Source organism: Dipodomys merriami, unplaced genomic scaffold, assembly GCF_024711535.1.
Source record: "Dipodomys merriami isolate MVZ:Mamm:240054 unplaced genomic scaffold, mDipMer1.0.p SCAF_5, whole genome shotgun sequence".
Taxonomy (NCBI): domain Eukaryota; kingdom Metazoa; phylum Chordata; class Mammalia; order Rodentia; family Heteromyidae; genus Dipodomys; species Dipodomys merriami.
In genome coordinates, this window is record NW_027206068.1 from 78,872,852 (window position 1) to 78,897,140 (window position 24,289).

The following is a 24,289-nucleotide window of genomic DNA, read 5'->3' on the forward strand; positions in this document are numbered from 1 at the left end:
AAGTTACGTAGTTCAGTTTTTACATAATGTACATTGAATATACTGACTGCTTTTTTTTTTTGCTTACCCCTCTGGGCGCATGCACAGAATAGGAACATCTATTGCACAAGAATTAGATTAATGGTGGCAAATAGTCAGGGAAGAGTGCTGGTTGGCACAGGGTTTGGACAGGTGGGCGATGATGAAGAAATCCTGAAACTAAATTGCGATGCTGGTACATGACTTGGAATATACTGAAAATAGATTCAGTGGATGGCATACTTTATTGAATGAATTTTATGGTCTGAATTCTACAGCTAGGATTTTTTAAAACCTGACTAGGTGAAAATCATCTTCACTAATTCGGACCAATTAACTGCTTTCCTCCTTACTCCATTATTCAGGAGGAAAGGCGAAGATTGAAAAATGCAATAATTATCCAGTCATTCATTCGAGGCTACAGAGACAGAAAACAGCAAGTAAGTTTGTTTGTTATTAGTTTACATTAATTATGAGTGTGTATTTCACTGTTATATTTCCACACATTTGCAATAGATGTGTGTGTGTACATGTCTATGAATGTGCATGTCTTTTAGGTCTGGCTTCCACGTATGAGTGAAAACATAGAATATTTTGTTTTTGAGGCTTGTCTTGCTCAATGTGATATCCTCCAATTGCATCAGTTTTCCAGCAAATCACATCATTTTATCTTTTTTTTTTAATAGCTGTGTTTAATATAGTTCCAAAGTTTTCTTATTTTTATTATACAAATGAAATACAGAGGGGATGCAGTTAGTTATGTAAGTCAGGTAAAGAGTACATTTCTTTTTTTGGACAATCATAGTTTATCTTTAAAACTAAGAAAGAACTAGAAAGTCAGCCCATTTTAAATATGGTAGTGTTCTTTTTTTGGGGGGGTCTGATCGTGGGGCCTGAACTCTGGGCCTGGGCGCTGTCCCTCAGCTCGTCAGCTCAAGGCTAGCGCTCTACCACTTGAGCCACAGCGCCACTTCTGGCTTTTTTTCATTTTGCTTATGTGGTGCTGAGGAATCGAACCCAGGGCCTCAGGCATGCAAGGCAAACGCTCTACCACTGAGCGACCTTCCCAGCCCCTATGGTAGTGTTTTTATAAATGGCATCTGTTTTTCTTATATTTTGTATACCTGTTTAGTGAAAGTTTTCCCTGGTTAAGTAATTTATATTTACATTAAGGTTTATACACAGATGAGTTTTTAGGTGATTTTAAAATCATGAGATGGGGCTGGGAAGGTGGCTCAGTGGTAGAGCGCTTGCCTTGCATGCACGAGGCCCTAGATTCGATTCCTCAGTACCACATAAGCAAAAAGAAAAAAGCCGGAAGTGGCACTGTGGCTCAAACGGTAGAGCGCTAGCCTTGAGCTGAAGAGCTGAGGGACAGTGCCCAGGCCCAGAGTTCAGGCCCCACGACCGGACCAAAAAAAATAAAAAAATAATAATAATAAATTAAAAAAATTATGAGATATAAACACGGGCCAGACCACAGCTGATAAATAGCAGGAAGGGTAAAAGGTGCTGCTTAGTGAGTGTTAAGATCTTGTTCCCCAGCAGGAGTAAGGTTTGCTGAGGTTCATTTAGACCTGTCGCTGTGTCTGGATTGCACGTTTACGCGTCCCTCCCTTTGCTTGCAGTACTCCATTCAGAGAAGTGCGTTTGACCGCTGTGCCAGCGCAGCCCAGGCTCGCGGCTCCTCCGTTGCAAGTGCTCCAAACCTTACCTTCCTGGTACGGCAGCTTCTGTTCTTTTATAAACAAAGTGAAGACTCCAAGCGCCTGGTGAGTGCTCCCTCAGATTTTACTTGTCTTCTGTTTTTAGAAGACGCTGGGGGGAGGGGAACGAGGGAGAGAAATGAGGGGAGGGGTAACAAGTTAGACTGTAGCCCCTCTGTACATCACCTTGACAATAACATTTAAAAACAAGAAGAAGCAGCTGACTGGCCCCTCCCTTTAAGTGTTAGTGAGCATTTCCTTTTCCTCAGCCAGCTGCAATAGGCCACCTCTGGGCTGGTGTGTTTTCTTTCATCTTAAAAGTGAGATTTTCATTTTCTTTTTCCTTTTTCTTCTTTTTCTTTTCTTTTTTTTCTTTTTTTTTTTTTTTTTTTTTTGTCCTGGGGCCTGAACTCGGGACCTGGGCGCTGTTGCTGTCCCTGAGCTTCTTTTGCTCAAGGCTTATATTCTACCACTTGAGCCACAGAAGCTACTTCCAGCTTTTTCTGCTTATGTGGTGCTGAGGAATGGAACCCAGGGCTTCATGCATGCAAGGCAAGCGCTCTACCACTGAGCCACCTTCCCAGCCTTCATTTTCTTTATTATGGAAAATTCCAAATGGTTAAAAAAGTGCAGGCCAAGTGCTGCAGGTGGCTCCTGCTGACAGTCCTGAGGAGACCAGGATGGGAAGGGTCTCACTTGGAAGCCAGGCCAGGCAGGAAAGTCTGAGTGACCCTAAGTCCAGTTAAGCAGCGAAGTCTGGACAAGTAGACTGGTGGAGGGCTCATTGTGAGCAAGATACCCAGGCAAGAGTGCAAATCTCTTGAGTTCAGGCCACAGTACTAGCACACAGAAAGCTTAAGTGAGCTGGCGCCTGTGGCTTATGCCTGTCATCCTAGCTTCTCAGCAGGCTGAGATCTGAGGATCGCAGTTCAAAGCCAGCCTGGGCAGAAAAGTCCCTGTGAGACTCCTATCTCCAGTTAATCACTCAAAAATCAGAAGTGGCTCAAGTGGTAGAGCTCCTAGCCTTGAGCACAGAGAGGCTCAGGGACAACACCCAAGCCCTGAGTTCAAGTCCTACAACCCACCAAAAAAAGCTAACGTGTGTGGTCCAATCCTTCCCTTGTGCACTTAGCAGTCTGCAGTCAGCCAGCACCATGTTCTTCTGCAAGCAGCCCCCACAGCTTTTAGATTGGTGAGAACTTCATCTAAATATTACTTCAGTGTCATTCTCCAAGCAGTGGGTCTCTTTACATCTGACACATATTTCTCTACAAATTTCATAGGCTTTTATCTTATTAGTGGAGCAGCCATGACCATTAGTGGTGGCAGACACACATTAAACTGAACACGGGGCTCTTGCTAGCTCTAATAGTTGAGCCTCACCTCCAGTCAACAGTTTTGTTATTAATTGGAGATGCAGTCTCTTAGACTTTTCTGTCCAGGCTTGCTTTGAACTGAGATTTCAACCTCTTGAGTTGCTAGGATTACAAGCCTGGGCTACTGGTGCCTGGCTTGATAATAATAATATATATATTTTTTTATTTTTATTTTTATTTTTTTTTGCCAGTCCTGAGGCTTGAACTCGGGGCCTGAGCGCTGTCCCTGAGCTTCTTTTGTTCAGTGCTAGTGCTCTGCCTCTTGAGCCACAGTACCACTTCAGCCTTTTCTGTGTATGTGGTACTGAGGAATCGAACTCAGGGCTTCATGCATGCTAGCCAAGCACACTACCACTGAGCCACCTTCCAGCCCGGTAATAATTCTTTTTAACATGTAGTTTGTAAGCTGGGCACTGGTGTCTCCCACCTACAACGCTGGGTACTCTCCAGATACTGTCAATGCCAGCCTAATTAGACATGCCCATTAGACTCCATACCCAAAACAACTGGCACAAAAGAGATGGAAGGGTGGGGAACCAGCAGAGCAAGCAAGCAGAGCCAGCCAGAGGCTGAGTTTACACCTTTTCCCTGAAAACAGAAGCTTGTTAGCCTTTTTTTCCAGGAAATATCATGAGACTAGTGTGTAATTGTTAGATGAATTACATACTTGTAGATATATTTTTTGATAGACAAAAAGGGTAGAGAGGAAATCTTCCTGGCTACAAGCCATGTCCAGTAAAATAGTCTGCCGCACAGTATGCGCAGAGGACAGAGGGTTGCTTTACTGCTGTCCAGTCCTACAGCTAAGCCCTGCTAGACTGGGATTTGGGAAGGGCTTTCTGAAACTGGAGCTGATCTAGAAGCACAGCCAATTCATTTCCCCTCAGTTTGGCCCATGGACAGCTCTTTCTAGGTTTCCTGTTTGAAATTCAGAAGAAAAAGAATTAGAAAGGCACAACAGCAAGCCGTCTCTGTCTTCGTGCCTTCTAACATTGCGATTGAAAGGTTTTTTGTCCAAGAGCAGAAGTGTGCCGGTGCTGTGGGCGTCTTTGAAGCACCCATCTCAGTGTACAAGGTCTAGACTTGAATCTGATTTCTAAATTGGAGTTTAGACTTGCTTCAGAAAATGGCAGTGAAACGTTTGGAGGTAAATGTGTACTTTGGCTCTAGGCCTTAGGCACCTAAAAAGCAAAAGTGTTCACATGCAAATTCTGAAATTTTAAGTACAGCGTCTGAAATTTTAAGTAGATTCATTTAAGAAAAGTAGCTGGAGGCTGGTGGCTCACGTCTGTCATCCTAGCCACTCAGGATACGATACGATACAATAACCGTGGCTCAAAGCCAGCTTAGGCAGACAAATGCAAGAGTTCCATGTCTGATTAACCAGCAGAAAGCTAGAAGTAGAGGTGTTGTGGCCCAGGTGCCAGCCTTGGAGCATGAGACCTTGAGCTCAAGTCCTTACAGTACTGGCACAGAAGAAAAGAAAGAAAAATGAACTCTATTCAGTTGGCTAACAAATGCAGGAGGGCTGGGAAGGTGGCTCAGTGGTAGAGCACTTGCCTTGCATGCCTGAGGCCCTGGGTTCGATTCCTCAGCACCACATAAGAAAAAAGCCAGAAATGGCGCTGTGGCTCAAGTGGTAGAGCGCTAGCCTTGAGCTGAAGAGCGCCCAGGCACAGAGTTCAGGCCCCACGACCAGACCCCCCCCCCCCCAAAAAAAAAAATGCAGGCGTAGTCATGCCAAGAAGTCCCCTGCCTATGGTCAGGTTCCCACTCAGAAGCAGCCATCACGTGACCCTTGATGGTTCTTCAGAGATAGCCTGTGTAAAAATAATCACACGGAACCATGCGCTCTCACATGCAGCCTTGTTTTCTTGTGATTATTTTAAGTACAGATCTGTTGCTCTTATTTCTTTCACATGTAGTTTGCCTTTCATTTTTCTGGAGTAAATCCTTGCCTCACTTTTTTACTTTTATTTATTATTTTTGGGAGTTATGGTCTTGAACTCGGCCTGGGCACTGCCCCGAAGCTCTCTTGCTCAAGGGTAGCACTCTACCACTTGGAGCCACAATGCTACTTCCAGTTTTTAAGAGGTTAATTGGAGATAAGAGTCTCACAGGGACTTCAAACCACAATCCTCAGATATCAGCCTCCTGAGTTGGCTAGGATTACAGGTGTGAGCCACCGGCACCCAGCTAAATGGTTATTATTAAGGGGTTATAATTCCAAACTCAGGTTATGAGTTTAGTTTCTCCATCCCCACCCACAGGTTGCATAGTGTACATTAAATACAATGACTGTATCTGCTCCCCTTTCCTTCCTTCATTCTTGTGCTCTTCCTTTTCCCACCCCCCAAAACAGATCTCTATTTCCTGTTCTGATAAATAATACTTGAGTTGTTCAGAGGAGTTAAGCCTTTGGATGCCTCTCCTACGTATATCTCCTTTAGTCAGTTCTGTTTGTGTATAAATGCATAGAGCCCTGGATATGTCATCATGCTTAGTTGTATTTTAGATCTGGCTTCCATGTGTGGGAGAAAACTTGGTCCATTTGTCTCTCTGGGATGGCTTAACACGATGTGTTCCTAGGTCCACCCATCTCCCTGCAAATGATAGATTCTTTCTAATGGCTGTGTAAACTTCCACTGTGTACAGGTACCCCTTTTTTGGATCCACTCATCTATCGTAGAACATTTGTGCTTAGCTGTTGTGAGTAGTGTAGTACTGAGCATAGACACGCAAATGTCTTTATGGAATCCTGGCTTGTGATGATCTGGGTGCCCAGCAGTGGTATGGCTGGATCATAGGGAAAGTCTATGTTTAGGAATCTCCAAACTGCTCTCCACAGTGGTTAGACTAGCTCGCATTCCCACCAACGGTGGCCACCTCTTGGCCAACATGTTATTAGTTTTCTTGATAATGGCCATTTTAAATGGGTAAGGCGGCATCTCAGTGTTGTTTTAATTCGCATTTCCTTTTTGGCCAGAGATATTGAGCACTTCTTTATGTGTTTATTTACCATTCTTTCTTTTTCTTCTGAGAAATCTTTATTTATTCCTTTGCCCATTTCTTGATTGGATTATTGATTTTGGGGTGTGTATGTAGAGTTTCTTGAGCTCCTTGTGTATTTTGTCAGATATAGTTGGTAATGATCTTCTCCCCTGCTGTTGCTATCTTTCTAGTTTAGAAACTGTATCCTTTGCTATGCAGAAACTTTAGTTTGATGTGATTTCGTTTGTCAGCTCTCATTTGTTGTGCCCCTGGGATGCTCTTAAGAAAGTTCCTGCCTATGCCGATAACTTCTAATGGTTCTCCTACATTCTTGTAGTACTTTCAGAGTTTCAGGTCTGAGGTCTCCATTTTGAGTAGATATTGGTACAAGGTGACAAACAGGGATCCAATTTTAGTTTTCTACATACGGATGTCCAGTTTTCCCAACACCAATTATTGATGACTGCCTCATTTTTTTTCTTTTTTTTTTTTTTGGGTCCAGTCGTGGGGCTTGAACTCTGGGCCTGGGCACTGCCTCTCAGCTCTTCAGCTCAAGGCTAGCGCTCTACCACTTGAGCCACAGCGCCACTTCTGGCTTTTTCGGCTTGTGTGGTGCTGAGGAATGGAACCCAGGGCCTCAGGCATGCGAGGCAAGTGCTCTACCACTGAGCCACCTTCCCAGCCCACTTCCAGCTTTTTCTGTATATGTGGTGCTGGGGAATGGAACCCAGGGCCTCATGCATGCGAGGCAAGCGCTCTACCACCTGAGCCACAGTGCCACTTCTGGCTTTTTCTGCTTATGTGGTGCAGGGGAATTGAACCCAGGGCCTCAGGCATGCAAGGCAAGCGCTCTCCCACTGCGCCGCCTTCCCAGCCCCACTGGCTGCCTCATTGTTTAACGCATGGTTTCTTCCAGCAGCCCTGTGCTCCATTCCCAGTGGACCTGTCCATGCTGTCCAGTGCTGTCTGTCCCCGCTTGTGTGTTCTTGCAGGCCTGCCGTTATCCTGGGAAGCCTTAGCTTTTCTTAGTTTCACACTCTCCTTTCCTGACATCTCCCTATTGTTGATTTCATTCTTTGTGTCTTTGATACATCCAGATTTTCAGTTGAGCATTGAGACAGGGTAAGAGTAGCTGGGGGACTGGAGATGCAGCTCAGTGGCACGAGAAGGAGTGGAGTAGCATTTGCAAGGCTTGGGTTCTGTCCTTAGCACCAAAGAAAGCCAGCCACCTTCCACAGACAGCAAAAAGTGAAGCAAAGCAGAGGTTTCATGCACTGTCGTGATTATAAAATCTAGTAGGGTCCGATTCCAAGAGTTTGTCTTTAGCTTTTTTTTTTTTTTTCATCTTTTTTTTATTTGGGGGATTGGATCAGGACACCGTACTTAGTTCTAGGCAAGTGCTTTGCCACTGAGCTACATCCCAGCCCTGTCCTTTGGCTTTTTGTGGTGTATTATCATTGTGCATCTTCTTCATTTGTTAATAAATAGTATAGACTTGAAGATGCACAATGTTTCATACATGAATTCGTTTCATGTTGGTTCCAAGAAAATATACAGGTCACTTCAGACATCTCAAAAAGATGGTGTACACAGGCAAGTTACGGATGTGTATAGCACATTTGTAACTATCTGTAGGAATGAGGATATCTTATATTCCCATCTTACTGGAAATGGGTCTTACAAAATTTTAAAACAATACCCGTCTGTTTTATAAAATAGAAAAAGCAGAAGAGAGTCCTTGTTTTGAGTTTTCAGATCCTTTTTTGGCAGACACATCCATACTACATAAAGTTAGGCCTCTTGAATACAAGAGACCTTACAAAACTCATCTGCTAGTCATCTGGGAGAAGAGCCCTTGGCCAACCCGTCCATCTACTTGATCCTTCCTTGTGTTGAGGGTAGTGGAGCCACATGAATGCCTTTCTTACCAAAGGTGTAGGGAAGCCGGGTGCCCATGGCTCACGCCTGTCATCCTAGCCACTCTGGAGCCTCAGATCCGAGGATTGCAGTTCTAAGCCAGCCCAGCAGAAAAGCCTTATTTCCACTTAAGCACCAAAAAGCCAAAATGGGGCCATGGTTCAAGCAGTAGAGTGCTAAACCTTGAGCACAAAAGCTCAAGAGAATGTGCCCAGGGCCCTGAGTTCAAGCACCAGGACTGGCATCAAAACAAGAGTAAAAAACATGCAAGGGGCTAGAAATGAAAACACAGAAGAAAAAGATGCTAGAGATGTGTGTACAGTCCACACATGTACGGAAGGAAGAAATATATGCATTATATATTGCTGATTTTTTTGCAGGTGAACTTACTGCTTCAAGCTTTATGAAGCTTTGTTTTAGTACCCTATTTTAGTAACTAATGGTAAGGTTATTAAGATGGGGGAAAGTAATGCTAAGAAAATCTTGTTCTAGGAACTTTCTCTCTCTCTCTCTTTTTTTTTTTTTTGTTTTAATTTTTGCCAGTGTTGGGGCTTGAACTCAGGGCGGACATTCCCTAAGTTGCTTTTTGCTCTCTATCACTTGAACCACAGCACCATTTCTGGCTTTTTGTGTTTATGTGATACTGAGGAATGGAACCCAGGGCTTCATGCATGCTAGGCGAGTGCTCTACCTCTGAAGAGCCACACTCCCAGCCCCTCTAGGAACTTTCTTAGCAGATTTTGATTAGGCTTGCATGTAAGAGTCCACTTTGGATTCTTTAGTATTCTGTAAACTAGCAATGGGTTCAAAGTTGCATTTTTTGTTTTGCTGTTCCAGATATGGCTGTATCAGAACTTGATTAAACATAGCTCTCTGTATGTCAAGCAGTTGGATGGATCAGAAAGGCTGACATGCTTATTTCAGATAAAGAGGTTGATGAGCCTCTGCTGCAGGTGAGTTTGCGCGGTTTATGGAATGTGCTGGTCATCTCTGGTGCCGGCAGAATTCATGTTTGGGATATGAAAAAGGAGGAAAGGGAGATACAAGATTTGGGAGAAGGCTGACTGTGGAGAGGTGGGGGTGGAGGGAGGCTTGAACTCACCCTGGGGCACTGTTCCTGTTCCTGAGCTTTTTCAGTCAAGGTGACCACTTGAGCCACAGCTCCACGTCCAGTTTTATTGGTGATTAATTGGAGGAAGAGTCTTCCTACACGAGTTTGCTTCAAATTGCAATCCTCAAATCTCAGCCTTCTGAGTAGCTAGGATTGCAGAGGGGAGCCACTGGTACCTGGCTGTGGTTGCCTTTTTTTTTTTTTTTTTTTGTCGTTAGTCTTAGGGCTTGACCTTTGGGCCTGGGTGCTGTCTCTCAGTTCTTCAGCTCACTTGAGCTACAGTACCACTTCTGGTTTTCAGTGATTAATTGGAGATAAAGTCTCCTGCCTGAGCTGGCTTTGAACCATGATCCTTAGATCTCAGCCTCCTGAGTAGCTAGGATTATAGGCATGAGCTGCCGGTGCCCAACTGTGGTTGACTTTTTTAAATGTGGCGGGCAGTCTTATGAGGTGGTGGTATGGGCAGGAACGACACACGGTTTGGTGCGCTGGCTCCATCTGGGGTCAGAGCCTGCCTGGAGGGTAGTGAGAGTCACCATGCACCCTTTAGAGGATTCAGCTTTATTCTGAAGGGAACAAGGCAAAAATAGAGTTTGGAGTACAGTACTACAGCCTGAGTTTTCTTCCCCATCCTGTCAATTTTTAGTATGACAGGCTTAAGCACCACAGAAGAGAGTTGGCAGTTCCCCACATCGTTGACACTGCCCTTCCACGTTCGACCTCACTCCCCAGGTACTTCTGTGTCCACCTCTCAACGACGTGCTCCAGCCAGAGAGTGGGTGGCCCCTGAGAGTGACTGAGAGTGCTGTGAAGCTGGCGCGCTTACAGTCCCAGCCACTCAGGTGGTGAGGTCTGAGGGTCACGGCAGACAAGTCCTCAAAAATCCAGGACTAGAGGTGTGGTTCAAGTGGTAGCGCTCCAGCTATGAGCAGGAAAAGCTGAGTGAGGGGGAAGGCCTGCGTTCAGGTCTCAGTACAGGCATTTGCAAATAAAAAGTGGTATTCACTAATCCCTGGAAGCTAGTGAGCAGATGGGCAGTCCCTGGGATGGAGGTGGGCTCGATTGAAGTTTCAGCCCATTTTCAGATTTCCCCATTTTCTTCACAGTGTGTTCTATGCCTTGAACTCTGAGCTTTTGTGTTCAGGGCTAGCACTCTGGCACCTGCCACAGCTCCACTTCTGGCTTTTTTGTGGTTAATTGGGGATAAGACTCTCACAGACTTTCTCACCCAGGTGGCTTCAGATCTCAGCCTCTTGAGTAGCCAGTAGTACCTAGCTCACACAGTACATTTGATGTCTTAATTCTCCATCTAAAAGTGCCCTCCCCACACCTCCAGTTCAAGTGTCAGTGGACCCTGTCTTGTGTACTGGACATGACCGTGAAGAAGGGAGAGCAGAGTCGGGCCAGTTAGGGACGAGGCCAGGCAGAGCCGGACAGGAAGTGAGACCGCGGCTGGGAGCTCGGAGAGGCCCGGCCTGTGTGCACGCGAGTTCTCAGTTTGAACGCTGGAGTAACTTAGTCTTAGAGACTGGAAGGACCTAAAACTGGAAGGGCTGAGCAAGCTAGAGGGAACACAACAGAAGCTGGGTCCCTAGGGGCCTTTCTCTTCACACCACGGAAGACATGTACAGAAAGGAGGACAGGACAGGCCCTGGCAGAGCCGACAGCCCCGGGGTGTAGTCAGCACAGATGCCAAGAGTGGAGTAAGCTGGCTGGGGCTCCGGAACCTGTGTGAAAGGCTTATTTATCATATTGTTCCAGTGAAACTCTATGATCTGTTCAAATGAAGGTTTGCCTCGTGACAGCTGTATTCTCTTCTAGGCAGAAGCCTTTGGCTTATGAGGAGCAGTAATAGCTTGTGTAACAGTACTGGGTGGGAACCCTAGGCTCCACTCGGCTTACTACATCCAGACACACCACTCTGTCGGCAGCACTGAGGTGGACCTGGCCTAGGCCTCTGGAGGCTCCCCTGAGCAGCGCTCTGGCCCCTTGGCGTAGGGGTGAGGCTGCTGCTTTCAGGGACCAGCAGGGAGATAGTGTGGAGAGTTGAGAGCTGGTGCAGAGGAGGGCAGAGCAGTGAAGGCAGTGGGGTAGCACTGTTCACAGCAGGCCTGAGGAGGGGCCTCGGCGGGGGAGGAAGCCGTGCCAGATGAGAAGGAGGAGGGCAGGAGGTGCCCAAGAGACGGGAAGCACAGGTGAAGCGGCTAACAGCCCCGTTAAAAATTGGGCGACATGCCAGGCGCCGCTGGCTCTCGCCTGTGATCCTAGCCACTCGGAAGTCTGAGATCTGAGGATTGTGGTTCAAAGCCAGCTCAGGCAGGAAAGCTTGGGAGACACTCTTAACTCCAATAAACCACTCAGCAAAAGCTGGAAATGGCACTGTGGCTCAAGTGGTGGAGCGTATCCTTGAGTAAAAGAAGCTCAGGGACAGCACTCAGGCTCTGAGTTCAAGACCCAGAACTAGCACAAAACAAAAACAAAATTGGGCAGCATATACAGGCACATAGTTTTGAAAAGGAGAACACTTGGGTGACTGTTGCACACTTAACACTTGTGACCTGTAACCAAGGAAATAGATCATACCTGCAGGCCCACTAGAAGGCTAAATGTCTAAAACTTCATCACCAGGTGTCAGGTGGGGAGTAGCAGGGAGTCATTATGTTTCTTAGGAATGTGATGGTTTTGTGTAGTTATCCCCACATGCATGGCTCTTCCACACTGAGGACACCGGTCCAACAGTGTAGGGGCCGTGGGGGCTTGGGGGTGTGGTACCTGTGAAGCTTCCTCACCGTGCCAGGGCCGGAGCCTTACGGTTAGGGAGGGGCATGTGCTTATGCTTACACCTTGGGTGGCTGGTACGGTCTGTCAGTTGCAGGGTATGGCCACTGGTTGGGTGCAGAGCATTCTGGTAACAGTAATATGGTTACAGTTAAGAGAAGATACTCACTACTGGCTCACCCCTGTGATCCTAGCTGTTCCAGAAGCTGACATCTAAGGATTGAAGTTCGAAGCTAGTCAGGCAGGAAAGTCTGTAAGACTCTTATCTCCAGTTTATCAATAAAAAGCAGGAACTGCCAGGGGTGGTGGCCCACGCCTGTAATCCTGCCTAATCAGGAGGTTGAGATCTGAGGATGCGGGTTCAAAGCCAGCTGGGGCTGGTAAGGCTGTGTGACTCTTATCTCTAATAAACCACTAGAAAACCGGAAGTGGTGCTGTGGCTCAAGTGGTAGAGCACTTGCCTAGAGCTGAAGAACTGAGGGACGGCGCCCAGGCCCAGAGTTCAAGCCTCATCACACACACACGCGACACAGACACACACACACACACATACACACAAACACACACGAGGCTAGAACTGGAACTGTTCTTCCAGTGATAGAATGCTGGCCTTGAGCAAAAAAGTTCAGGGACAGCCCTAGGCCCTGAGTTCTAGCTTCATTGCCAGTACAAAAAAAAGGTATTGAATGATCCTCTGTAACACAAGACTAAACTAGTGATAGCAGAGCCTCTGCTGGCAGGAGTGAGGCTCTGCTCTAGGTGGAAGGCTGTGTTCCGTCTGTTTTCCTTCCATTTCTATACCATTAGTGACAGTGACTTGACATGGTAAGCACTCTTAAGTCTAGAGGACATATTTGATCCCTTGGCCTTTGAGTTGTGCCTGTTGTCAGAGAAACTTGGCATTAAAAACCAGGATAGCTGAGCTTCTGAGCTCGGTGACTAGGAGGAATTGGGGAAATCTGATAACTTTGGATATGCATAAGTATGGCCTTTTCATTTTTACAGGCTGCTGCAAAACTGCAATGATGACAGTTTGAATGTTGCCCTTCCTATGAGAATGATCGAGGTGTTTTCATCTGAGAATACTTACCTGCCTGTTTTGCAAGATACTAGCGATGTGGTGTCAGTGATCGAACAGATTTTGCACTACATGGTTCACAGTGGTAAGCGGGGGGCGGGGCAGCTAGGTGGGCATCATCATGGCAGGGGTGGGGCCTGTGCTGCTTGAGCAGCTGCTCTGATCAGCACACCGAGGCCTTCGGAGCAGAAGCAAGTGTGTCCTGTGAGTCTCACTGCAGTCAGGAGCTCCGTTGCTCTGCAGCTGTGGAAATGGGTTGGCTCTATGAGCATTAGGGTCTCTTAGCTTGCCAAGGACGATGGTGGACTTGTGCTCACAGCTCGCTCCAGGCACTTGGGGGGGGGGTGTCGGTCGTGAGGTCTGAACTCTGGGCCTGGGCACTGTCCCTCAGCTCTTCAGCTCAAGGCTAGTGCTCTACCACTTGAGCCACAGCACCACTTCCAGCTTTTTTTTTTCTTTTTGCTTATGTGATGCTGGGGAATCGAACCCAGGGCCTCATGCATGCAAGGCAAGCGCTCTACCACTGAGCCACCTTCCCAGCCCCCACATTTAATTTTAAGACCTCTAATGACTGGCTGGACACTAGCTCACAGGTAATCCCAGGCTGGAGGCTGATATGGGGAGGATCCTATCAAGGCTAGCCATGCAAAAAGTAAGATTCCATCTGAACAAAAATGTGGCATGCTCTTTACGCCTGTAGTCCCAGCCCAGGCCAAAAAACATGGTATTCTGAAAAAAATAAAAGAAAAAGGGAGGCTGGCACTGGTGGCTCACACCTGCAGTCTTAGCTACTCAGGAGGCTGAGATTTGAGAATGGCAGTTCAAGGCCAACCTGGGCAGGAAAGTCCGTGAGACTATCTCCAATTTAGGACAAGAAAACCGGAAGTGGCGCTGTGGCTTAAAGTGGTATAGCGCTAGCCTTCAGCAAAAGAGCTCAGGGAACAGCGCCCAGGCCCTGAATTCAAGCCCCGTGACCAACAACAAAGGGGGAAGAGGAGTGTAGAGTGCCTGATGAATAAGCATGAGCTCCAAGTTCAAACCCTAGTACTTCAGAGAGAAAGAGAGTGGCAGTGTTCTTTTGCCAGTCCGGGGGCTTGAGCTCAGAGCCTGGGCACTGTCCCTGAGCCTCTTTGCTCAAAGCTAGTACTCTATACCACTTGAGCAACAGCACCACTTGCTTTTTCTGAGTAGTTTTTATTAGAAACAAGAGTCTCAAGGATTTTCCTAGCAGGCTGGCTGTAAAGCTCAATTCACAGACCTCAGCCTCCTGAGTAGTGAGAATTATAGGTGGGAGCCACCGGAGCCCTTTGTGTTTGTTTTGATAAGTAGTGTTTTGATGGTCAGTGAGGTCACGCCTTTGGGTTCCTCACCTGAGGCTTGGCCTGCTCTCTTTGGCTGAGGGAGGCAGCTCTAGGGTTTGAGATTACTACCGGGCAGATGCTCTGCCACTTGAGCCATGCCTCCAGCCGCAGAATGCTACTCTCCACTGAGTCTTAAAAACAATCAGAGCACACCACTGACAAAGAAAAATAAAGAATCGGGGCTGGGAAGGTGGCTCAGTGGTAGAGCGCTTGCCTTGCATGCCTGAGGCCCTGGGTTCAATTCCCCAGCACCACATAAGCAAAAAGAAAAAAAGCCGGAAGTGGCTCTGTGGCTCAAGTGGTAGAGCGCTAGCCTTGAGCTGAAGAGCTGAGGGACAGCGCCCAGGCAGAGTTCAGGCCCCACGATTGGACCCAAGAAAAAAGAAAAATAAAGAATCATAGCACACAACGTGAACTAACAATATGAACTATAACAAGGGATTTTCAAGCATTTTTATTTTCAGACATAATTCAAAAAACACATCGTTTTTAAAAAGTTATCTTCCTAATACAGTACTTGTTTCTAAAAGCAAACAGGAAAAGTAAATTTCTCATCAGATGGTTAATCTCAATGTTGTTATACACAAGACACCAATTCAAACAAGGGGTCACTTGTAGCCATGTGGTTAGGTTTATTAAAATCCAAGCCAAAGTGACAGTTCTTAGTTTCAGTTAGTCTAGGACTAAACAAAAAATTTCTTAGGCTTTTATCAGTAATTTAGGACATTCTAGGTTTCTAGGTATCCAAAGCTCCTGGCGTGACTCATCTATAGTTCTTTCTTTTCTTCACGCTCTGGGCCTGGAGTTCTCCTCCTGGAGCTTTTTCCCTCAAGGCCAGCGCTCCACCCTTGGGAACCGTAGCTCCACTTCCTCTTTATAGTAAACAAGATAGTTAAAGGCTTAAGGACTTTCTTGCTTGTGTTGACTTTGAACCATGATCCTCAGATCTCAGTCTCCTGAGTAACTAGAGTTGTAGGTTTGAGCCAACAGTGCTTGGCTACATTTTCTTTCTTTTTATCTAAGAACAGGACTTGAACTTTAAGTTTGGGGGTTTTGTTGTGAGCCCTGGCTGGCCTAAAGCAGTTCTGTGAAAGTCGTTCTATTAATGCAGCCCTGGGCTTCAGTGGTTGAGTAATAGCTCAAGTGTATGGCTTTGTAGGATTATCAAAATACTCCAGGCACCGGGTGCCAGTGGCTCACGCCTGTCATCCTAGCTACTCAGGAGGCTGAGATCTGAGGATTGCGGTTCAAAGCCGGCCCAGGCAGGAAAGTCTGTGAGACTTTTATCTCCAGTAAACCACTAGAAAACCAGAAGTGCCACTGTGGCTCAAGTGATAGGGTGCTAGCCTTGAGCTGAAACACTGAGGGACAGTGACCAGACCCAGAGTTCAAGCCCCATGACCGACAAAAAATAATAATAATCCTGGATTGTGCTGTCTAGAGAGTCTGGATGTCATTCTTACTGTTAAATCAAACTGAGCAAATATTCCTAAGAGAAATGTGATTTGGGTCGTGGGTTTGCTATATATCCAAAAATCCCACCAGATGTTTAGGGAAGTTTACTTCCTTCCCCCCACCCTTTGTCCAGTCCTGGGCACTGTCCTTGAGCTCTTCTGCTCAAGGCTAGCACTCGGCCACTTGAGCCACAGCATCACTTCCAACTTTTTGTTTATATGGTACTGAGGATTGGAACCCAGGGCTTTGTGCATGCTAGGCAAGCACTCCACCACTAGCCACCTTCCCAGCTACGGGTCACTTTTTTTTTTTAATATATTTTTTTATTGTTAAAATACTGTTCAGAGGGGTTACAATTACATGGGCAAGATAATGAGTACATTTCTTGTCAAGCATTGTAGCCTTCTCCTTTGTTTCCCCTTCCCATCCCTTCCCATCCTCCCTCCATCCCCCCCACCAAAGTTGTAAAGTTCATTTTTCGACATAATGACTTGTACATCTCATTGTTGCAATGGGTCCCCCTGTATCCCTGTTTTAACGATTTGTTTTTTCCCTTCCCCTCCACATATACCAACATCAAATACAGTGAAAGCAGGGGTTATACCATGGGGGAGGGACATACAAAGCAACAAAGACATAATCTTATAAATACCTTAGAAACAATCGCATGAAAAATCTTTTTTTTTTTTTTTTAAATCAGTTGTGGGGCTTGAGCTCTAGGCCTGGGCGCTGTCCCTGAGCAATTCAGCTCAAGGCTAGTGCTCTGCCACTTGTGCCATAGCACCACTTCTAGTTTTCTGGTGGGTTTTTTTTTTTTTTTTTTAATTGTGGTTAAGTGATTACATAATTTCCCAAATTTCACAGTGTTGTGGGATAGTGATGCTCATTTAAAGTCACAAACTCATTCTAAGTTTCCTGGAGCAAATTGTCTATCACAGTTTATAACATATAACAGCGTATACATATACACCATACATGTGATCAGCAGCATGGGGTTATTTAGTAGTGGTTCGACCAGATGAGTGGAAGTCCTTTGTTTCTTAAGTCCTGCTAATTTTGTCATATCACCTAGCATTTTGGGTTTAACATCCACTTATCAGGGACATGATGTACCGTTTGTCTCTTTGCTCTTGGCTTACCTCGCTCAACATGATTTCTTGTAGCTCCATCCATTTCACTGCAAATGCCATTATTTTGTCATTTCTTTTTTTTTTTTTTTTTTTTTTTTGTCAGTCATGGGACTTGAACTCTGGGCCTAGGCGCTGTCCCTCAGCTCTTCAGCTCAAGGCGAGCGCTCTACCACTTGAGCTACAGCGTCACTTCCGGTTTTCTGGTGGTTTATTGGAGATAGGAGTCTCACGGTCTCTCCTGCCCGGGCTGGCTTTGAACCGCGATCCTCAGATCTCAGCCTCCTGAGTAGCTAGGATTACAGGCGTGAGCCACCAGCTCCCGGCTATTTTGTCATTTCTAATGGCTGCATAATATTCTGTTGTGTATAGATACCACAGTTTTTGGATCCATTCATCTGTGGTGGGGCATCTGGGTTGTTTCCATATCCTAGCTATTGTGAACAGTGCCGCAGTAAACATGGAGGTGCACGTGTCCTTGTATACTGGTTCCTGTTGTTCACTAGAAGTGGCATGACTGGGTCGTAAGGGAGGTCAATCTTTAGCTGTCTGAGGACCCTCCAGACTGCTTTCCACGGGTCACTTTTAAATCAGTAATTTCCATAACACCCAGGATGTGGTTTCCACATGACAGACCACACTCAGAACAAGACGTGAGATTTCATCCATTGCGTGGGGACACAGGGCTGGCGGTGGCCACTGGGCAGGGCGAAGACGTGTGAGGAGAGAGCTGAGTGTGGGAGGGCATCAGTGTGGACCCAGGAGCTCAGTGTGATGCTCACGAAGCTCTTGGCACGGATTGCGCTTGGTGCCTAGAGAGGTTCAGGGCACCGTGTGTGGGCCTCATGCTTGTTCAGTTACTAGCTGGAATGGACACTTGCTCACTGGCTTGTGAGGTTCAGGGCACCGTGTGTGGCCTTCATGCTGTTCAGTTACTAGCTGGAATGGACTCTTGCTCACTGGGTTGTGATGGAAGGAATTACTGTACGGGGCGTGTGTGCCCGTGTGGGCTCAGGTGCACACACACACCAGTCCTGAGGTTTGAACTTGACCCTGCCACTGTCCCTGAGCTCTGTTACTCAAACCACGTGGGCTACAATTCACCTCTGGCTTTTTTTACTGGTTAATTGGAGAGCAAAGTCTCACGAGCTTTTCTTGCTTGGCTAGCTTTGAATAACAATTCTCAGAGCTCTGCCCAAGTAGCTAGGATTATAGACATGGGTATCCAGCTGATAATGATCTTTTTGAAAGATTCTGGCAGCTGGGAAGGTGGCTCAGTGGTAGAGCGCTTGCCTTGCATGCATGAGGCCCTGGGTTCCATTCCTCAGCACCACATAAGTAGAAAAGAGCCGGAAGTGGCACTGTAGCTCAAGTGATAGGGCGCTAGCCTTGAGCTGAAGAGCTGAGGGACAGAGTTCAGGCCCCGTGACTGATTTTAAAAAAAGAAAGAAAGAAGGATTCTGACTTTATTGTTTTATGCCAAACTAATGACTTCCTGTGTTTTCTTCTGTATGAATGAGGCGAGGCTAGCTGGAGTTGATGGTCGTGGTGCTAAGTAGTGGCATATTAGTTTATGTGTCACTAGTTCTTTCTTTCTTTTTTTTTTTTTTTTTTTTTTTTTGGTCGGTCATGGGGCTGGAACCCTGGGCCTGGGTACTGTCCATCAGCTCAAGGCAAGCACTCTACCGCTTGAGCCACAGCGCCACTTCCAGTTTTTATTCTACTTTCCTACCCTGGCTGGCTTTGAACTGCGATCCTCAGATCTCAGCCTCAGATCCTCAGCCTCCTGAGTAGCTAGGATGACAGGCGTGGGCTGCCAACGCCTGGCAGATCCTTAGTTCTTAGCATCCAGCTTTCCTTAGAGAAGAACCCAGCCAAAGTTGGACCTATAGAAGATTGTAAAAAAACTTAAATTGACTGGAGAGGATAGGCTTGTAGTAAGAAAAAGCTGTAAAAACTTAAAAGGCATTTTTTTCTTCCTTTTAGGATATTATAGGTCTCTCTACTTGTTAATTAACAGCAAGCTTCCATCAAGTGTTGAATATTCTGATTTATCTCGAGTTCCTATCGCAAAAACATTGCTGGAGAATGTCCTCAAACCACTGCACTTTACGTACAACTCCTGTCCAGAAGGCACGAGGTGGGCGAGGGGGGACTGGCCGGTCTCAGATTTGCACCTCATTAGGTGGCTTTTTCATAGGAAAATCTAAATTTGTAATTCTAATGACGTGCTTTTATTATTTTTTGGTGATTGTCAAGATCCACCAATTTGGTATAACTGTCTTACTTCTAGGAAAAGATAAAACTGAGATTTAATCATCAGACTAAATTGAGAGTACATTAAACTTGTTTCTAGTTGCTATAGTATATGTTAAATGGCAAAACCTTTAATTTATGGATGTAGATGATCTACTTAGAAGCATTGGGGGCGGGGGGAGACCATGGAATGCAGTCCTGGGTCCACGGGTTTGAACTCAGGGCCTAAACACTGTCCCTGAGTTTCTTTTGCTCAAGGCTAGCACTCTACTACTTGAGCCATAGCACCTCTTCCAGCTTTTTCTGAGTAGTTAATTGGAGAAAAGAGTCTCGTGGGGCTTTCTTGCCCCAGCTGTCTTTGCACCCTGACCCTCAGATCTGAGCCTCCTGAGTAGCTAGGATGACAGATGTGAGCCACCAGTGCCCCGCTGCATGATATGTTTTAATTCTTTTTTAAACTTTGTTTTCCAGGCAGCAAGTTTTCTCCGCCTTCACAGAAGAGTTTCTGACAGCACCTTTCACAGATCAGATCTTTCATTTTGTCATTCCGGCGTTAGCAGATGTACACACTGTTTTCCCCTATGAGCCCTTTCTGAATGCACTGTTACTGGAGAGTAGATATTCAAAAAGGAGCAGTGGCGCACCATGGCTTTTCTATTTTGTCTTGACAGTTGGCGAAAATTATTTGGGTACGAACCTCAAGATAGAATTTGTCTGTACTCCTACATAGGTGGCCTGAGGAGCCCAGAGGAGGCCTGACGTGGCTGGCGGGCGGCAGGGCACCTGTGGGAGGGTGTCCTTGCTGAAGGGCTGATCTGGGAGGCTGCAGGCAGGCAGCGAGGAAGGCTGCCAAGGGCCCAGGTTTTAGGATACAGTGAGCAAGCTAGCAGATTGAAACGGAGTCCTCTTCTGATGCAACTGGATACTTGCAGTGTGCCTCTTCCAGAGTTTCCTCTTCCTGGAGGCTGTTTTAGCATGTGCACACGTGAGCTCTGGGGCAGCCAGGTTGTTTGCCTACTCTGCACTACCACCTCTGACCAGGGCGGTTTTTTCCCACTTGTAGCAGTTCAGCAGTCGGTACCACTGCGTGTCTTTGCTTAGTGCTTAGGTTGGCTTTCTGGGCAGGGTCAGATCTCACAAGGCGTGAGACTTAGGTGCTGGCTGCATAGATTGTCACCTGTGCTTTTCTGACCCAAGTACCAAACGTTGGAGTTCACACAGCCTCTGTATTGGGCTCTGTAGTTCACCACGGTGGTTCACAGAAACACTTAGGTTTACCGGTTTGTTCTGGAGGCCGTGGCTCCTGCAGCCAGGCGTGAGATGCCTCGGGATTCAGGGAGAGCCTGGGGCCCACGCACCTCTCTGATTACCACTAGCCACTGGTGCTCAGCCACTCAGGGCCTTTGGGGCTTCTTTTCCTCCCTTCCTCAAAGACTGCAGAGTGTGCTCAAAGTTGAAGCCTGCTCGTCCTGGACATTTTTGGATAGCAGCCAGTCACCTCTAGCAAGAACATAGCAGATAAAGAACATGGGGCCTGGCTTCTACCTCTCAGGTAGCCTCTCCCTAACTGTGTGCTGCTGGTTGTCTCCCAAAGGGGTGCTCTCGGAAGACGGCCTGCTGGTGTACCTGCGTGTTCTCCAGACCTTCCTCTCCCAGCTCCCCGCCTCACCCACTGGTGCCAGCCACCGGGACTCGTCCAGCGACTCTGAGGATGAGCAGGAGGAGGCGGACCAACGCACCAGCCCTGTAAGCAGAGGTGCAGAGGCGGCCTGTCCGTGCTGCCGCCCTGGCTTGGCCAGGCCCGGAGCCCCTGCCACACACCCCGTCCTCCTCTCTGCAGTGGACTGTATTCTTCTGCACCTTTCTTGACACTGTAGTATGAGTGTGGAGATGCCTAGCTTTGTTTTTTATGTAGAATTGGGTCATACTGCATACTAATTTCATTGTAATGAAATTATTAGCCCAGACAATTAAGTGCCTTCTTAACCTAGCCTGTTGAAATGAGTAATTGCTACTTTTTTTCCTCTCTCCCTCTCCCTCCCTTTTTCTTCCTCTCCCTCCCTTTACCCTTCCCTCCCTCCCCTTTCCCTTTCCCTCCCTCCCTCTCCCTCTCTCTTTGATGGTGCATCTCACATGAAGCAAGTGCTCTACCACTTAAGCCAGACCCTAGTCCTTTTTTTCTGTCAATATTTTTCAGATAGGCCTGGGGCCAGCCTTGGACCACAATGCTCCCACCTATGTCTCCTGCATAGCTGGGATTACAGGTATGACCCACCACACTTAGCTTTTTGTGAGATGAGAGGGGCCTCACTGACTTTTTTTGGGGGGCCATCCTCAATCTCTGACCTTGCGGATGGCTACCTCCTTGGTAGCTGGATTACAGGCTTCCCCCGCAGTTTCTTCTACTTTTACAGAAGCTGAAGGTTAAAATTTACTTCGAAATACATCCTCAAATTATCCTTAAGTACACCTCCTTTTTTCTGTTTTTTTCTCTGCAGTGCTGGGATTGAACCCACGGCCTTGCACATGTTTGGCAGGTGCTTCTGCTCAGCTCCTCATTCTTAATGTTATGAGTTTACTGCATACCTCAAGGAATTTAAAGAGCCCTTGCAGTTATGTACACATCAATTTATGTGTTTTGCTAAAGAGATACTGCTGTTGACCTTTTTCAGTTATTTGGAATGACTTGAGGCATGTTTATCATAGGTTGCTAAATGTCAGGGGTCTTCTTGTGTGTGTACCTATGTGCGCTGGTACTGGAGTTTGAACTCCGTGTCTGCACTGGCTTGGCTTTTTCGGTCAAGGCTTCTTGAGCTTCACTTCTGGTCTTTTGGTGGTTAAGTAGAGATAGGAGTCTCTCGGATTTGTCCGCCTAGGCTAGCTTCAAACTGGAATCCTCAGATCTCAGCCTCCTGAGTAGCTAGAATTACAGAAGTGATCAATAGTCCTTTCCATTGAGGTGAAAGGGTGGGTTGTACCGGGCAGCCGTGCACACGGCTTTTTTTTTTGCAGCTTGCTAGGCACCTGGGAGGGTTCAGGCCCCCTTGGTGGACGTGTTAGGACAGGCTCTGGTAGAGCTGCCGGGATGTAAATAACCCTTACGTAAGCCCTGTAATAGCCATGCTTGTTGAGTACAGAAGGATTGTAATAGAGCACTGTTTGCTCAGACTAGTTTTCTGGTGTGTTTTAGGAGGACGGCAGGGTCTCGACCCCATACATAACTGAGGAGTGTCTGAAGAAGCTGGACACAAAGCAGCAGACCAACACGCTGTTGAACCTAGTGTGGAGGGACTCGGCCAGTGAGGAAGTCTTCACCAGGATGGCCTCCATCTGCCACACGCTGATGGTGCAGCACCGCATGGTGGTGCCCAAAGTCAGGCAGGTCTCCTCCCTCTCCACGGCACAGCCAGCACGGGCTCTTCCCCGCTCTGCACTGCACACTGAGAGTCTGAGATTGACAACAATGTATTTCATTTTGTATCTTTGAGAAGAATGCTTTTCTGGACCACTAATGCTGTTAGAGTCTTTTCCTGGCCTCAACACGTTAGCAAATCAAGTTCGTTTCTTTTTCCGTGATACCTTGCGTATAAGCATGTAAGATACTGCGCCCTTTTTAACAGTCCTTGGTTACACCGGAAAGGGGGGATTTCATGGTGACAATCTCCACAGTGTCTGCAAAGGATGCCTCGAGTCTTGTCGTTCTCAAAATAGAGGTCTTTCACTTCCTTGCTTAAATTCATACCTAGGGACCTCATTGTTTTTGAGACCATTGTGAATGGAATTGTTTTCGGATTTCATTCTCAGCCTGTTGTTATTGGTGTATAGAAAAGCTAATGATATCCTGCTGTGGGTTTTTTTGTTTTTTTGTTTTTTGCTATCTATTTGTCTATCTATTGTTGGTCATGGGGCTTGAACTCAATGCCTGGGCATTTCCCCTGAGCTCCTTGGCTGAAGGCTAGCACTCTACCTCTTTGAACCACAGCACCACATTTTGGTTTTCTGGTGTTTAATTGGAGCTAAGAGTCTCACAGACTTTCCTGTCTGGGCTGGCTTTGAACTTTACTTATTTATTTTTTTTGTCATGGGGCTTGAACTCTGGGCCTGGGCACTGTTCCTGAGCTCTTCAGCTCAAGGCAAGCGCTCTATCACTTGAGCCACAGCGCCACTTCTGGTTTTCTGGTGGTTACTTGGAGATAAGAGTCTCACAGACGTTCCTGCCCGCCCAGTCTGCCAGGCTGGCTTTGAACCGTGATTCTCAGATCTCGGTCTTCCTGTGTAGCCAGGATTATAAACAGGAGCAACTGGCATCTGGCTTGCAATTTTATTATTATTATTTTTAGTTGTTATGGTGAAGTACATAAGCCAGGTAATTAGTACATTTCTTGGACAATGTCAGCCCTTTCCTTGCTCTCTTTCTCTTTCTGTATATATTTGCTTCATTTCTTAAGGTATTTATCGTATGTAGAAGCTTTTTCCATGGTGCCTTTAGAGTCTGTTGAGTGTAGGATTTATTTATAATCTGCAGATAAGGATAATTTGGCCTTTTCCTCCCTGTTTGAGCCCCTTACTTCTCTTGAGTGCTGTGGCTGGGATTCTAGCATGTTGAAGAGGGGTGGGGAGGCTGTTGTTGTTGACTGTATATGGAGCCTGTATTAATTTTCGGGTGAATTCCCCCTATTCCTAGTTTCTTTAAGAGCTTTTCACATAAAAGGTGCTGAATTTTGCCCTCGTCTTTTATGCTATCCATTGCACTGCTCTTACATTTTTGTTGTGCAGCAGAATGGGATGTTGTACTTCATGTGCAGTCTTGGATCCAGCCACCCATGTGTGGAAAATAACTCTAGTTGGCAGTTTTTTTTCCTAATCCTGGGGCTTGAACTCAAAGCCTGGGCGCTGTCCCTGAGCCTCTTTGTACTCAAGGCTAGTGCTCTATCACTTGAGCCACAGCGCCACTTCTGGCTTTTTCTGTTTCTGTGGTACTGAGGAATCAATCCCAGGACTTCATGCCTGCTAGGCAAGCGCTCTACCCCTGAGCCACATTCCTAGCCCATAGTTGGCAAATTTTTGTTTTTGAAAACTTTGAAATAATCTTCTCCTTGGGATGAAACAAGAAAA

General features: G+C 46.6%; 1 protein-coding gene and 1 non-coding gene across 2 annotated transcripts in view; one reads left to right on the forward strand and one right to left on the reverse strand.

Moving 5' to 3' along the window:
• Positions 1-24,289, forward strand: part of Ube3c (ubiquitin protein ligase E3C) — a 93,825-nt gene that overhangs the window by 12,049 nt on the left and 57,487 nt on the right. The window contains exons 3-10 of the mRNA XM_069997161.1: positions 384-458; positions 1,647-1,790; positions 8,846-8,961; positions 12,903-13,060; positions 18,905-19,058; positions 19,646-19,863; positions 20,769-20,920; positions 22,365-22,552. Coding sequence (XP_069853262.1) covers positions 384-458; positions 1,647-1,790; positions 8,846-8,961; positions 12,903-13,060; positions 18,905-19,058; positions 19,646-19,863; positions 20,769-20,920; positions 22,365-22,552 — 1,205 coding nt within the window. The remainder of the gene's footprint in view (positions 1-383; positions 459-1,646; positions 1,791-8,845; positions 8,962-12,902; positions 13,061-18,904; positions 19,059-19,645; positions 19,864-20,768; positions 20,921-22,364; positions 22,553-24,289) is intronic.
• Trnaa-ugc (transfer RNA alanine (anticodon UGC)) lies at positions 13,440-13,509 on the reverse strand. The gene has a single exon. It is a non-coding gene; the product is annotated as a tRNA-Ala (tRNA).